Source organism: Erithacus rubecula (assembly GCF_903797595.1).
Source record: "Erithacus rubecula genome assembly, chromosome: 3".
Lineage (NCBI taxonomy): Eukaryota > Metazoa > Chordata > Aves > Passeriformes > Muscicapidae > Erithacus > Erithacus rubecula.
Window position 1 is genome coordinate 24,037,662 of NC_136689.1, and position 16,335 is coordinate 24,053,996.

The window sequence follows — 16,335 nt, forward strand, 5'->3', positions numbered from 1 at the left end:
ATAAAATGTCAAATTAATATCAGAATATTCAATACTAAGCTTTAGCACAATGGCAATTCAATTAGTTGCATTGTGTGCCTTTTTTCTAATGCATACTACTAGCTTCAATGAATACTACCTTATCAGTGAATAAACAATATATCATGATTGGATTATAATAAGAAATTCTTAAGTGCCTTACAAACTCTAAAGAAATAACAAAATTACAGAAATAAAACATTTAGAAAAAAACATCCCACAGACAAGTACCTTTCTTATCAACAACTCACTACATGCTCATATTAACTATTTCCTGCTGCACTAGAATCATGCATACAGGAGCCACATGGAGATACAAAAACAAAAGCCCTCCAATAAATAACTATTCTGAATTGATAAGATGTGAAACCAAAGGCCTATGCTGCTTACAAACAAGAAGATGAGCTGAACGAGTTGAATAAGCTTTTTATAATTTTGGAGTGAGTCCAAAAAAAAGTTTTCAGTAAGATTGTTAAAATGTGCATGTACACCTCTGGATGAGACTTGTGTGCCACTTGTACTGTTCACAAGTCAGCTATTAATAGTTGCTAATTGTAATTTGATGCATTTTACAATGTGGACAAATGTGAAAAAAATCCATTTATAAACTTACAGTAAGTTTTATGGCCTTCTCTGGTGCTACTCCTAATAGCTGTGGTAACAAACCTGTAACATGGAAATAGAGAATTCAAGGCATTGAGTAACTCAGTATTAAATAAACAAATCAACAAATGTATGTAGAGACCAGCACCTAGAAACAAGCCATTTTTACAGCAATTTTGTCTTATTATATATAATGAGAGTACTTAAACATTCAATTTTGAGAACAAACTTGGTGCCACCACTTCAACTGCTACCACTGTCTATACATATTTGTTTCTTTTTCTTTTTAATTCATACTAGCTCATTTTATGTTTAAACACTAATACAGATTTACCAAATATGTTTCAGTACTGTACTAAACTGAGTTTTATTATCTTCACATAAAAATCAAGACTTTCTAATTAATTTTGTGAGATACACAATGCATCCAATTCAAAAGTCAAAACCCCAGTACCTTTTTCTAGTAAAGACAATGGCATTAGATAGCAGGACTGAAGGGGATAGGAATCAAAATAATGGAAAACATTCAAGCATGTATGACTGCATTTTTTGAGCTCTTTGCCCAGCTAAATCATCACTTCTTAAAACAAAGGAAGTTATGTTGCTTTCTACCCAGGTATGGAATTTTCTATTTTATTTTGTTAGAAGAGATGTGCTACAGAACTGGAAGTGTGAATTTCTGACTGTCAGCTTCACTTGTTTGAAGTGAATGGTCGATATTTTGCAAACATTTGAATGACACAGCCTAAAAATAGGCAAAGCTTACCAACAAAGGCTGAAGCTAGAATGGTGTTGCAAGCATTCATCAGCATAATGAAATTAAGACATCATTCAAAAATGTGAGAAAATCACCCCAGCTAGAGCTCCTGGTGCAGAACCCTTTGTTTTAGCAGCTCAGGCAGCACAGTTTGGGTACTTTCTACAAAGCCTGACATTTCACTTCTCCATGGTTTTATTTTGTTGAAAAAAACCGAACAATTAAGTTTTAAAAGTAAACCTGCTGAATAGCATTTTCTTAAAGAACTAAATATCAGAATAACACAGAGAAAAATGCATATGCTCTGGTTTAGTATTTTCTTCGATCCTGCTACCATCCATCAGGTTTGCTGGTTCCTACTGATGCTCCTGATAAGGAATAGACATTGAAGAAAAGCACCATTTGGTCTGTGGTACCCAACCATATTTATATACTGATGTCTTCATACAGCTGATGTACATATACATGCAACATTTACCCAAGATAACTATGCTGCATTATGATCATATGACTGAATATTCAAATTTAAAAAATACAGTAGCACTAAGTTCATATTCAGTTGCTCAAAACCAAGAGATTCTGCTGAGTAAGTTAAATTTCAAAATCTGAGTTTCTTAAAAAGTTTTACTTGTACCTGTGACTTGAAACCAGACCTCAATGAAAAACTATTAAGCCATTCAAAATTATGTAATTAAATATTACATTATCTGCAGCACTATGAGGGAAACACTTAATATAAAACAAACAGGATTTTTTCCATTACAAAATTTTCTTTGTAATTGCTATAATATTTACAACTTGCTATAGGACATGCGTGGCTTTATATAAACATTATGGCAAATGACTTTATATCTTCAGAGACTTAAAAAATGTTCCATATACTTTCAAAGCATATTACTGAATCCTAAGCCAAGTCCAGTAAAATTAAGAAGGTCTGATATAACAGATACTATTCCAAACACAAAAGTCATTAATTTTAAAATCACAAATACCTATATTAGTACACCCAAGCTACATATATCATGACTTTCAAGTCATTCTAAAATATAAAGATGTGAAAATTATAAAAATAGCTCAGTTGATAAACCTCCAATCTTAGAAACAACATTAGCAGGACAAATCAAATCCATTTTCTCTGAATCAATCTGGAGATGTCCCTTTAACCATTTTTCAGCTCCTAAAACTTACTATTTGTAAAAACACTTGAAAAGTCATATGAAAATCAGGTTTATCTTGGCACAAGTATTTTTCCATCTGGTTCATTCCTTTTGTACTCAAATCTGAATGGGACTGTTACAACTCAAAGCTTTCCATAAAACTTCGAGGTAGAGAAGAGAAAGATTAAATAGAATAGGTAGCAGTTAAAAAAAACCCTAACACCTGAAAAACCCAACTGAACAACCAAAACCTAGAACATTTTTCTCTTTTCCTGCCTATACTTCACATGAATTTATAGTATAAAAGTGTTTTGTAAGTTTAATTGCAGATAATGCTGTATATATCTACTGCAAGATAGCAGACAATATTCTATAAAAGGTAGCACGAATTCTAAGACTGGGTTTAATAGCCTCAGCAGGTACCAGCTAGGTTTACAGTCTCCAGCATCTTAAAAAGGCAGAAGGACCCTTCATTTGATCTCATACCTATCTCATAAGTGGCACCTGTGCATTCTATATGCTATGACCATCAAAATTAAATTTTATTTTCTTTATTGTTTTGATGGGAGCCCTGAAATACTGTCGAAAAATTTCTAAACATGATAAAGATGCTAAGTTTTGAAAGAAAGAAAGCACATCAAAGGCCCCATATGAAAATGTCATGTTTCTATTGGGGTTATCTTGACACAGTGGGAATTTCTCAGAGTTACTATGCATTAGCAGATCAGCAATATGACATACACAGATGGAGAACAGGCTTAGAAATGTCTGACAGTGCCTTAAAAATGCATGCCTTTTATAACATCAGAGCATTACATTTTGCACATAGGCAGCCTGCAGTATAGTATATAGTAAACACATTATTCAGTGCCTTTTTTATATCCAAGGCTTTTTAGCAGCAATTACAATGTACCACTTCATATTTGACACACTGTCATAGTGGGGCTCTCAGGGAAGGGGAAGGTGTGTGCAAGAGAGAGCATTAAAAGCTGCATTCAGTTTGTGACACCCTACAAGTTATTTTCTGAAAGCAGTCTAAATTCATTGGGAATACACACACAACAGCTTGTCCAGCCCTGCTGTATTGATGGCACCGAGAAATAAAAATCTTACTTGGCCAAAGTAATTTTTTAGATATCTAACAGAGAAGCTTCAGCTTCACACTGTGTAACAGATGTGATTTTCCCTTTATATAAGGAAAAAACAGTGACTGAAGGTTTTGTTGCTCGGTCTAGATAAAATATTTGAAATCATTAAGGAATCTTAAAGGAAGTAATGGAATACTGACACATTTTTTCATTACAGGATCCACACAATAACCTAGACAATTAATCACAGTTGCCATTCAAATATAGCTCCCGCAAACTGGAAATGGGGCATTTCCTCAAAATTTTGTGCTTTGACAGAACTTGGGGTACAATAGGCTTATAATTCCAGTCTATATAAATGGTATTCCATTGCATAATTTGGAAGGAAAGCTTCTGCCACAGTCTTTTTGCATCATTAGCATGGGAGCCCATCAGTGATAATGAAGTTGGATGATGAACAAATCATTAAAGTCTAAATTAGATGGCATTTGGAGTCATTGCAGGGCTAGAAGCACCATCAACAGAAATAAAACTAACAAACGAGCTCCTGAACAGTTAATGAACACAGATGACAGGGTCTTCAGTAGCATTCCCTGTCTTTTCCATCCTCTAGGCAAAGTGGCATTAACAGCATAGCTACCAAACATTTTCCTAAACCACATTTTATCTTTGGTACTAAATTTCCCATGAAACTTCTACCAAGTATGGGTGAAATAATCTCTACTGGATGCACTGCTTAGGTCTGTGAAGCATTCTGTGACTCATCAGGTGGACTTCTGATTAAAATTCTATTATGACATGTAGGTGACCTCATCAGTTGGAAGAGACCTTGCCAAATGACAGCTTTCAAAATTTTCTTAAATTTGCATATATAAAAATACCTGTGAGTTTCTAAATATGCACTTCAGGTATAAACATAGACACAACAGTAAATTCCTGGTATATGAGACAAGCATTCTTTTCAGCCATGCTGAGAGACAGATGAAAAATTTATCTCAGACATGAAGTCTTTAAAAAAATGCTAACAACACTGCATTCATACAATGCTTATTATAAAGACTCTACAGAGGTTCATATCATGTTTGTTTTGTTTTGTTTTTTTTAAATCCAAGTGTCTTTTCAGTGGAAACATTGATTATACTTAGAACCAAACTGACATCAAATCAAATTTAGTGCTCTCTATATATCCACAAGATGGTGTAATTTATCCTTATCTGAGATGGTGGTTTAAAACATGGTTTCCAAATTTGGGAAAAAATAGTGATACAAAAAAGAAAAATCAGTTCACTTTGTTGGATGGAAATATGAGCCTTTTATTAAAAATATCATCTGAAATGGCTGAGTTCAGAGTGGGGCTTATAATTTCCACTTTCTTCCTTGAAGTGCATCATGACAAAGAGACCACTGCTCTAAATGTTTCTAGTACAATTTTTAAAAAGCTTTTGCATCTGTTCAGCTAAGGAGAAGTCTCCCAATGATTACTCCCTCCTTCAGTGGGGACAAAACCATTCACATTGACTTAACCCTGAACAAATCAGTTGAGGAAGGAATAGCAGTGACTGATGAGTAGCAAAAAGTAATATACTCTGTAGTGTGTCCTACCCAGTGTAGGATTCAAGACAAGAATAAGATGACTCTTGCTAAATGTTTACTGCATTACATTGGGTAATTACACTAATCTATGAAATGCTCCTTTCAAATCTTCTTGCCCTTTCCTCTTAACTGGAAATTTCTTTCTGCACTCAGCTCCGTAACCTTCTGCAACATCTCCTTAGAAAGTTCAAATTTACAGAACTGCACAGAGGGAGCTCCAGATTTTTAAGCAGTTTTCTCTATTTGCCTCTTTAAAAAGAGCTAAGTCAGGGTGTTCATTAAAGAGAGAATTTGTAGATGCACAGGTCTCAAATTGCCTCTAAAATGATGGTGCTCTAGTATATGATCCAGAAATTAGATTATTGGCCTGGTCTTAGAGGTTCAGCTCCACCAAACTATCTGAGATTTCACTATTCAGTATTCCTTGGAAAACTGAAAATTAGTGAAGATGATGGGGAATGGAAGGGCAAGTTATACTGATAAAGTTTCCTAAGGTTCCCTAAACCTGGCAATGAAAAAAATCATTCAAAATTCAGGACAAACAAACAGAGTTAAGTACATGCATTTATGACATTTCTGATTTTTTGTTTTTTCTTTTTTTTTCCAGGTGAAAAAAAATCACTGTTCTTCAGAATTTTAGTAAGACTGAAGGAGGCAATAGTAGAATTCTGCATATTTATTCTTTCAGGACGCTGGAAGAAGCAGACAAAAATTTGCAAGGAATACATTTGGTTCCTTAGGTAATTTGGGACTTTGGAAAGACTGATTGCTATAAATCCTTACAAAATAGAGACCATGTCGGTAGTCTTTATTAAATTATTATGTCTACTCTAAAAATGTCCTCAAACTCAGTATGTAATGAGAGAGTCTTCCCATCTCCTATTATGCTGAAATAATTACAGAGCCTGCATTTTGCAGAGGAGCTACTTAGCCAATCCCAGCAACCCAGGTCATATGCTACAGTGTGCACACCTACCACACCACCTAGTTTTAACGTTGTTTCCCACATTGTCTTATGAACTGTTACTTTTTTTCAAGGTGAACATAGCTTTGCCAGTTCATAACAATGTAACCAAAATCCTCAGTTCTTCATTTCTTACTCAACACCTTTTAACAATTAATTTCTTTCATTAAAATATTTTTATTTTTACAAGTGAAAAGAAGTTTCTAAGCAAGCTAGCTAAAAATGAAGTCTGTAATGCAAGCATGCAATTCTCCCCTATGACAATGGCAAGGGGGATAAAAGATCCCAAAAACTGGGACAACAGAAATATGATTTACTTTAACTCTGTTACAGGTTCCTGATTATGATTCCTCCTGAGTTATCTGAACTGACACCACTGATGCCACAACTGGGACAAGGATAGAACAAACAAAAAACAAAAAAACAACAACAAAAAAACAAACCACCATTTCACTTCATGAACTTTTTAAGATATCCAAAGTGAGGATGATTTACATCCTGAACAGGGTCAATATATTTTGGAGCTTTCTCCACTGTCTACAAAGGCAGGTTGGAACAGGTAACTTTGTAACTTGGGTGTATTGGTTACACAGATAAAGCTAAGTGGGCTGAAACCCAGTGAATCACTCTGGCTGACTCCAGTGATAGCCAAAGAAAATCTATACATAAAACTTGATAAAGATGACTATTTCCAATGATTACTGAAGCAATTACAACTGGCTCACAGAGACCTTTTTGTCTCAAAAGAAACACAACAAAAAGTAGTCCAAAGAACAAAAAACCACAGATGATGTAACTTCTTACCAAACAGGACAAAACATTCTTGACACTAAGAACAGCTAAGGAAATTAGAACTTTACTAACAATATATTTTTGCTGTAGGAAATTGCTAATATTTCCCTATGGCAGATGAGAAGGGAAAGGACAGAGAGCTTGTACAGAAATGTTCTCATTACAGTGAAGTTTTAATTATTGAGAAGTTCGCAAATCCTCCCCTGTAACAGAGAAGAAGCAAACCTGAAATCTGAACTAAAAAGACTTAAAATTCCAGTCATACAAAACTCTTAATAGCATCTTATCATTAATATACAACAGCTTTTAAACTTACCTCGATAAAGCCCAAAGAAACCTTCATAACGTAGCACTTTCTTGAAGCAATCAAAGCTGTTTTTATACATGAGCTCTCCCACAAAAGAACCTGTAGAACGCTGGTTTTGCATGCGAGTTTTCACTAAATCAATTGGGTAGACTGCAGTGGCTCCAACAGCTGCAAGTAAAATTCAAGATATAAGAAGACATGATTTTGCATTTGCACTGTTTGACTGTAACTGTCAACTTTCACATTTACATCTAACATATTAGTTATATTTTTTTTCTTCATTATATATTCTGGATACATTAAACTACTTCCCACAGTTTTAACCAAATGCACTTTCCACTCCTACCTCATTATTAATTTAATTTTCCTGAAATTTGTTTGGGGACAAATCAGATAGCAACACCACCTGGAAACTCCAACAGCTCATGAATTCCAAAATTCTTGTAGACCAGATTATCCTTTCCCCTTCAATCTTACAGTCATCCCATCCCTTAGACACAGCTCCAAGGGAAAGAGTGAGAAACCTCCCACACTCAAATGAGAGGCAGGAGGAGAAGAAGGACAAAAGAAAAGAAGAAAAAACCCAAACAGTGAAGATGAATATTCTTTTGCTCAGCTGTGACTAACCTCCAGCAACGGAACCAAGGGCAAACCTATACGCTGATTCTGCAATCTGGATGAGAACAGGTCGAGACACATCGCCTGAAGCTTTCTGTCAAGGCAGGATTTAAAACAAAAGGAAAGACAAGAAAAATAATCAAAACATCTCATTTCCCAAGAGAACGTTTCATGATCAGACAGATACAAGTATATGGATACCTGGAAAAAATCCCACAATACACTAGAGATTTTGTTCTCAATTATTACTTCTTTTCCACTGATTTCTAAGGCAGCCTCTTCAGATTGGAATATCAAAGAAAATAGATACTACAACAAAATTATACAACTCCAAAATCAATGGTCTAAATGTGGTCTAAATGAGGGCTTACACATTGTCTCTTAAGTCATTAATTTTCTACAGCTGAAAGCAACTCCAGCTTGGCATTTATTTCTATTGTCACCAAAACCAGGTACACCTATTACTTACCAGGCTACCAAAACAAGTATGCAAGCATTCACAAAGATTAGCTAAAGAAAAATAAGGTTTCATAAAATACCCCCACAATTTTATTTTGTTCAGAGTCTGTGAGTGCTAGATTCAACCCAGTGAAAAAAAAATTTCAGAAGGGTTCTGGATTCAAAATTGCTATCTAATGAAAGAAAATAATAAAGAAAACAAAAGTTCTGCAGGGGCATTAAGTCTTTCTTGCTAGCACTTTCTGCAGTATGTTCTTTACAGGATACTACAAGTAAAGCAACAAAATAAAAATATGGATGCATTTTCCTGTGTTTACATTTTAGTTAATTCCAACACAGCTGGAGTTGACCAGAAAGAAATTGAAGATATCAATGTAGGTGAAAGTCATTTCACTCTCATCATCAAGTAGCTGACATTAGAAAGGAATTGGGTGGGAAAAAATAGAAAAGTGATACATACACTAAGAAGAAATAGTAAGATTTAAACAGTTTTATTGTCCTTGCCTCAGAACAATATAAATCATGGTAGCAGAGACAGTGGCCCCAAAGCAAAAAGTGTCAAAGCTGCTACTTTCATCACTCATTTTTGTCTACCTTTTACTGCCACCTATTGTAACTTACTTGATATCCAGCCCAATGCAAATGCTTTTAACTCCTTTAGGAGTCTTCTAGGAATAGATGGTGAGCTTTTAGGAGCCAACTCATTTGAATTCACCCCAGCATCATTACCATTTACTCACTGCTCAAACAAACAGAAAACCACCACCCCAGATACTGCCTTGGAGTGGTGGTGGGGGTGTTCACATGTAGGGGAGGCAGGAGAAGAAAAAAGAGAAGGAAAAGAGATGCATGTGTACACACACACACAGAGGCCTGGCTTATGGCCTGGTAGTCCTAAAAATGTAGCTTGGATCAACTCATTGTGGTCAAACTGGCGTCTCTGCACAGACCCAGAGCAGGAAAAAAGAAAACCAACAAAAAACCCTTAGTCTCACAAGACACAAAGTTAAGACTGCCTTAAAATAGAGACAGAGAGAAACAGAAGGGTTAGTTTTAAATCTATCTGTATAGAAACTTTGTCAATGAAAATACAAAATATGATAAGATGATATGAAAACTAAAAGATCAACAGGTTTGATATTTAAAGAATATTCCTATTTCCTTTTGCCTCAAAACCAAAAAAAAAAAGTCTGTGTGGTTATACCACTGAAAGAAAATATCCTTTAGGTTTTGGATATGCAGAGAATGTTATTGCTTCTACTGAAACTGTGATGTTAGTCTATACATAAACTCTCCCACTTTGATATTCAGCAGAGCATAAAGCAAAGCAGAGAACACTGTGAAGCCAGGAACATGCATATGTGCTCAGAACAAGGGCTGCAATTTCATAGGCTAGATGCCGAATTTTACCATCCATATTCCAAGTAAAAAGTCTCTTTTCCTCATTAAAAAGAACACAGAACAACAGAATCACAAAACATAAGCAACTTAATTAGTCATGCATCTAATATTTACTGAATGGCTGGATGACACCCTTATGCATTTTATCTTTCCAAAGTAAATTAAATTTGACGTGCCAAAATGGAGCCCAAGAGAAAGGGGCACAAAGAAGAGATGGAGAGAACGTGACATAGGTTAAAAAATAAATCCTAACAAGATGTTACTCCTCAGAGTTATTACAGAGCACAAGAGAAAAGTAACTTAGATGACAACAACAGGAAGAGGTTGGCTGTCTATTTACCTGGCACTGGAAACAAATAATAGCATCATGTTGGCTTCTGCTCTTACCTGTCTCTGAGCCTCAGCCAGGTTGTAGGGCAACGTCCCTTCCTCCAGAGGAGCAATTCTTTCAATATCAGCTAACGTCATGCGCCTGAGGAAAGTAATTCACAGTAGTGTTTGCTTAGAGGCTGGTTTTCAGATCACTAAAAATTACCTGCACATGGGCACTACACAACACTCTCCTGTTCCCCAAAACAACCTCCCACTCCTTCCAAGAAGTAGAGAAAAGAAGAGGAAAGAGAGGAGGATAGATAATTCTCCACTTACCCCCGTGGCTCATAAAGATCTGCTAACTGAAACAAGATGTCAACTTCCATGGGTGTAACCTGACCAAACTTCTGGGCTGCCAGAACAAACTCCTCTACAACAGAACAAAAATACAAAATTAAATGAAATCAAACCAGAAGAAATAATCCAGAGCATCCCAAAGTTGCACTATATTTCAGTATAAAGTACAAGAAGCTGGTTGGGGAGGGTGAAAGGGGAGTAAGTTACCAATATAGAAGTGTTTCTGTCACTACATAAGTGTGTGCTTTAAATGCTCTGTCTTCCATGCAAGTAAGTACAACTCTCTGGTCTTAAAGCTTAGTGCTACCAGCAGGATTTAGGATATTTGACATACGGTATCAATCAGCTGCAGGTCAGAGGGAAAAATATAAAATAAAAAGCAAACAAAGAAAAACCCCCAAAACAGGAGTCAAGAGATGTGGAACTTTTCATGCATAGTCCCAGGAGGCCACATTAATGAAACTCTGGTGTTGCACAGGGAATTCTCTATAAAAGTGGTTAGATATAGCAGATAACATCTTGTTCCAAGCTTGTAGATCAGCTTACTGTGCCGCCAATACAAGTTTATGGAATTCTTCAACTACCCTTGAAGGTCACTTTAATAGGCTGCCAATTTGGCAGGAGTCCTAGGAAGTTTTTTAAACTTTTAAGTATCTTTACATACTTTCCTCACCCTGCCCCCACCACCAGTTTACTAGGACCTTTTTCTGATTGAAACAAAATGAAAAAGCTGGAGGGTGGACTCCAACAGGACTGTACAAAACCGAGTGGCAAACCAAGGAATGGTAACAAGGCAGCTTCCCCCCCCACCATTGATTTAAAAGCACACAGATGAGTTCTTCCCTCCATCCAAATACCCAAGGAAACTTCCAGACTATAAATTTCTACCAACCCTTAGTGACTTCCACATCTTTTCTATTTCCAGCCAGAGTACTGTAGATCTTTCTAATGAGCTCCATGTTGTTAAGGAGAGAATTAAATCCATTAAAATAGGAAAAGCTGACCTGATGGGAAGTGGTACCTCCAGCAGCCTAGAGTACAGACAGTAAAAGGGGAAAAGAGAAAAGAGATTGTTAAAAGACTAAGAAAACCTTGAAATAAAAGTTTTCAAACAATATTCTTTTACAAGAGTGACAGTAGCACTGGCTTGCTTTTAAAAAAAAAAAACCTGCAAAAAAAATAAAGAACTTTAAACTATGAAAGATTCTTATGTTACTGAAACTAATCATGACCAGAATATAAAACTCTCCCCACTCCACAAACCTAAACAAATACATATGCAGGATTATAACAACATAACCAGCAGTAATTTAAAAAGTTCAAGTTTCAGTACTACTTCAGTTGGAAATGTTTCATAAGTTGGCTTATTTCTAGTAATGAGGAAATCTACTTCTACATGTAAAGCATATTACTATATAGAAAATTTCAACAAAACCAAAACATTCTGAAAAAGGTCAACTGAAACCTTTAAATTCACAGGCATTTCAAGTCATGGAAAACCAGCAGTAAGCTCTCAGGCTTATATCAGGCAGTCAAACATAATGGGAACAGTAACCTTCAAACAGTTCCTCATTTTCAAATGAGAACTGAGCCTAAACCTTTGTTTTAAAGTGGTGTTGGTTCTGCATGCAGAAAAAAATTATTGGATCAATTTACTATTTAAGTTCTAAGATCAATGATCAAGCAAACTTCCCAAAAAAAAATATGCATAAGCTTACCAAAATTTAACTGACCTTGAGGGATAATCAAAAATCATATCTGATGTTTTATGAGAAAGTATATGACCCAGGAAGGCTGGTAACAAGATTGTGAGAGAACCATGGAAGAAAGTACCAGGTCTCACTGTCAGGCCCTAAATCTTCTGGCTATGCTTCTTGCTGCATGCATCTTCCAATATTCTGGACAGAGTTTGCACTTCACTTCATACACCCCTCTGAAACTCTCCCTTGCAAGTCAAAGCAGAACAGACCTTTAAGAAGATTTTCAAACCTGAATATAGCCAAGGTTTGGATTACTTGAAATGTGCTTCTGCAAGTTCCCAAATTATAAACTGTGGTAAAAACCAAATGTACCTCTTTTCTTTCTTCAGTGAAATTGCAGAATTGCAGTATTTAACTCAGTTTATGCACTCCAAACTGAGACAAAATATACAGTCAAGTGTGTCAACTATCAGTCAAGATATAGTGAATGTCCTTAGCTGATGTTTGAGTTCATTCATTGTCCCAGGTACTTGGAAATTACACTCAGGAGCTTAGAATTTACATTACAAAGCAAGTTCTTTGAGGATGATGTCCTAAGTGGGATGTAATGGTGTTCAAAGATATTTGGCAGTCTACCATGATGGAATGGCTGGGAAAAGGCAAGCTCTACATTTGTAGGCCATTACTAAGGTCCATCTACATGCTTTGTCTTTTTATCTGGAAACCAAGAGCATTGAGGACACATATTCAGCAATCACAGTTAATTTTCATAAGTGTAGATAATAACTGCTGGACTTCCAAACATGCATCCTCAAGCTGGATTACACATCCTGTAGTGGTCAAGGTACATAAGAAAAGGAATCCCACATCTGTAACCCAGGTCTGCCAGCTGGGATACCAGAACTACTCACAGCTACTAGACATTCTTCTACAAATGGTGTCAGCATGTGTGGCCGGATGGTGACCATAATGTCCCTGAAGTCCATAGCTGTGACTCTTCCAGACTGAGCATTCTCTCTCTGTACAAAGGCTTGTTTTGCATGTTCTAATTGTATCTCCTGAAAACATATGGGGAAAAAAAAAGCAGTCAGCTTCAAAATAATCACCTTAACAGTTACATTTAATATAAGTAATGCAATCCTACAAGACTATCATACCTAACAAAATATGACTACATGTAATCTAATTTTAATTGGCATGTATATTTTATGTAAATTTCTGACTTTTGTACTCAGCCTTTCCTATGGTCTCTGTTACTGACCTCAGCACCTAGGACAACATCATGATTTCTTTGCTGTCTGGACATTTGTCATCCAATTCATCTAACTGAGAAATGGAGAACACATACCAACATACCTGTGCAGACAATCTCCCACTCATGAACGTTAAAGTTTTTCATGATGTGCATTATCCAGTTTATTGCATGTGTCACAGCAGGTCAAAATCCTTTCTGTAAAAGCACTCACTATTTCCTGAACGAGGACAATGAAATCATCTGAGATTTCCATGTAGACACCTACTAATCTGGCAAGGATTCCCCCAGAGAGTATCCTCATTTAAAACATAAAGTTATTTGTTTACATAAGACAACACCAGTTTAATTTAGAACTCCTTGTTACATGACTGATTAAAGATCAGTTCTCAGTGTTTCAGTAGTAATAACAGGCATAAACACCTGATAAAACCATCTGATAATCTTAATTTGTGATTCAAATGTACTACTGAGAGATAAGAGAAGTAAAAAGGTATATAAGCTCTCAAGTTGTATATTTTCCTACTGTGACCTTCACCCTTTCTTCTTAAATTACTGTTGGGCAACTTTCTCTTTTTTTTTTTTTTTTTTTTTTTTTTTTTTTGTCATTTAAAAGGAATAATCCTGCACAGATAGTAACTGGATATTGCATATGAATTATTGTTCAGTTCCACATGCTTGAAAAAAATGAAACATCTTTGATGATGTAGTTAGACTTCCCAACTGTATTTTTTAACTGAATGGAGGAACACAAAACATTGCCATATATTCCTTTTAACTTTCAAGGATTATAAAAACTTTTTCATTGGAAAAACAGTGCTTATTCTGATTACATATTCATAGTCAGCTATTAAGAAAATAGAGTCAGAGCAAAACCATGTCAGCAATACTGAGCAAGTCTTGCAGTGGACCATGACACTACCCAACTATTTCCATTATATTTGCAAATATGCACCTTATAATACTAATCGAAGACTTGAGCTAGTCAAGAATCACCATCATGAAGGATTCACAGTACATATGATCTCCTGTAAGTTGGTATTTGTGTCACAGCCGCATTCAAGGAAATAAAGAGTGAAAGGCAAAAGGCAAATTCAGAGTAGGATCAGACCTGCCATAGGCAGGCCTGCAGATGCCATTCCTCCCTCCTTCTATTCACTCAGTTCATACTGCCACTCAAACCATGCTTGTGTTTTTATTTCAGCCTTCTGACTTTGTTAATTTTGGTCCTAATTTCTAATTATAACACTGTACACTGTATGATGAAAATTTCCTAATATATTAAGCAGAGGGGGAAAAGACTGATCAATGTTTCACTCCAGAATTAATCTGAAATTTCTCTGATGGGAAACACTGGTGGGGGCTATAATTTGAAGTGGCACAATTTCAGTTCAGCCACATTCTCTTTATATTATAGACCCTTAAGTTGAAGTGTTACAATTCAGCAATAATACTGACTCTGGCTGGATGCAGCCATGCAAGTTCTTACTTCACTCCAATTGAGACTATCATTTCAACAGAAATTTTGAAGGAAGCAATTTTGGAATGCTTATGGTGAGATGAGCACAAAAACATAAAAAGACTTAGTCAGCTTGAGATAGGCTAACACTTGGGAGGCAGAGAGCTCTGCAGAGGTATTAAGTATAAAAAAGCTTGTATCCCAAATACTCATCATATAGCAGGTAGAAACATATGAACAAATGAACAAAAATGTTTGCCATTAAATGGAAGCACCATCAGAAAAAAAAGTTGTATTTAGCAGAAGGATTACATGGGAAACAATGAATGTTGCTTTCTTCTCCTTCCCTCATTCAATTTGTTTTAACCACTGAAACTGCTGGCAGTGTTTCACTGGCAGAATCTAGCATTAAAAAGCAGTAAAAAAAGGACAGCACTTGCACAAGTCCAATATGTTCCTTTCTGTGTAGATCCATCAGTGACCATTGATGTGACCTTGGCTGACAGTAATGTCTCAGCCACAGGACAAAGCAGGGTTCGTGCTCCAAAGAGGTGCATCAAGGGCATGTTTCTTGTCATCACTCAGGTACCTGCAAAAAGGCTGCTAGTACTACAGCTGAGAAGCAGCCAAAACACCCCATCCACTCCTTACTAATGTGATTCTTTCCAATTTCCCTGGTAAACTGGAACCCACTGGAGAAAATTATCCCACTTGGTTAAACACATTGTCAAGGTCTTTGTGCTGCCATTTACCCATCTTCTTGTCAGCCAGAAAAGAGCCATTTAGCTGTAGACAGACTGCAAGACAAAACTGTGAATGGGATAATGTCAGTTTTCTGAAACTCCCTATTCATACCTCCTCCTTAGTTCAGAAACTAAGTTCCAGTTCAAAATGGTTTATACACACTGCACATGGATAAAGAAGACTGACCTCAGAAAGGTAGAGACTTTTTAGGCTATGGTTATTTTGAGCAGTGCTACACATTTTCCAGTTACATCAAGAAGAAAGAAGCACAGGGATCTTCAGCCACAGGACATTCCCAAACCATGACCATGGATGGCAGCAGTATGGCACACAAGAACACAGAGAATAATCACACGGTAACAAACTCAGAACTAAATTCCAGACAGACCTACAAAGTCTGTCACAAACAAACCAGACATATGTCACTTTTCTAATCACTGCACAGCACATATCAATGAAATAAACTCCTTAAAGTGTTGACTTCAAAAGAAAGGCTATACATTCCCTCAGCCTCCATGCCTGAAGCTGAGACAACTCACAGCATAACTATGTTTCAAAATGAGTTCAGTAGCTACTGGCAATTTATCAGGAAATTCTCTATGAGATGTTTGCAACATGTAGTGTATATGCAGCTAATATTAAAAAAAACCACCTTAAAATAAACTGAAAAACAATAAAGCAAAGCTGTAGTCTTCAGAGATGCTGATTTGCAATAATTTTATAATTTTATTTATATTCATAAATTTTATTTCAG

General features: G+C 36.1%; 1 protein-coding gene across 2 annotated transcripts in view; it reads right to left on the reverse strand.

Annotated features, from left to right (window-relative positions):
* The window catches only part of SLC25A13 (solute carrier family 25 member 13), a 98,650-nt gene that overhangs the window by 29,207 nt on the left and 53,108 nt on the right, over nucleotides 1–16,335 (reverse strand). For both annotated transcript variants that reach the window (XM_079300638.1, XM_079300639.1), the window contains exons 6-12: nucleotides 13,038–13,184; nucleotides 11,319–11,457; nucleotides 10,406–10,499; nucleotides 10,145–10,229; nucleotides 7,907–7,991; nucleotides 7,289–7,447; nucleotides 632–684 (exon numbers count right to left, since the gene is read on the reverse strand). In XM_079300638.1, the coding sequence (XP_079156764.1) occupies nucleotides 632–684; nucleotides 7,289–7,447; nucleotides 7,907–7,991; nucleotides 10,145–10,229; nucleotides 10,406–10,499; nucleotides 11,319–11,457; nucleotides 13,038–13,184 (762 nt within the window). The remainder of the gene's footprint in view (nucleotides 1–631; nucleotides 685–7,288; nucleotides 7,448–7,906; nucleotides 7,992–10,144; nucleotides 10,230–10,405; nucleotides 10,500–11,318; nucleotides 11,458–13,037; nucleotides 13,185–16,335) is intronic.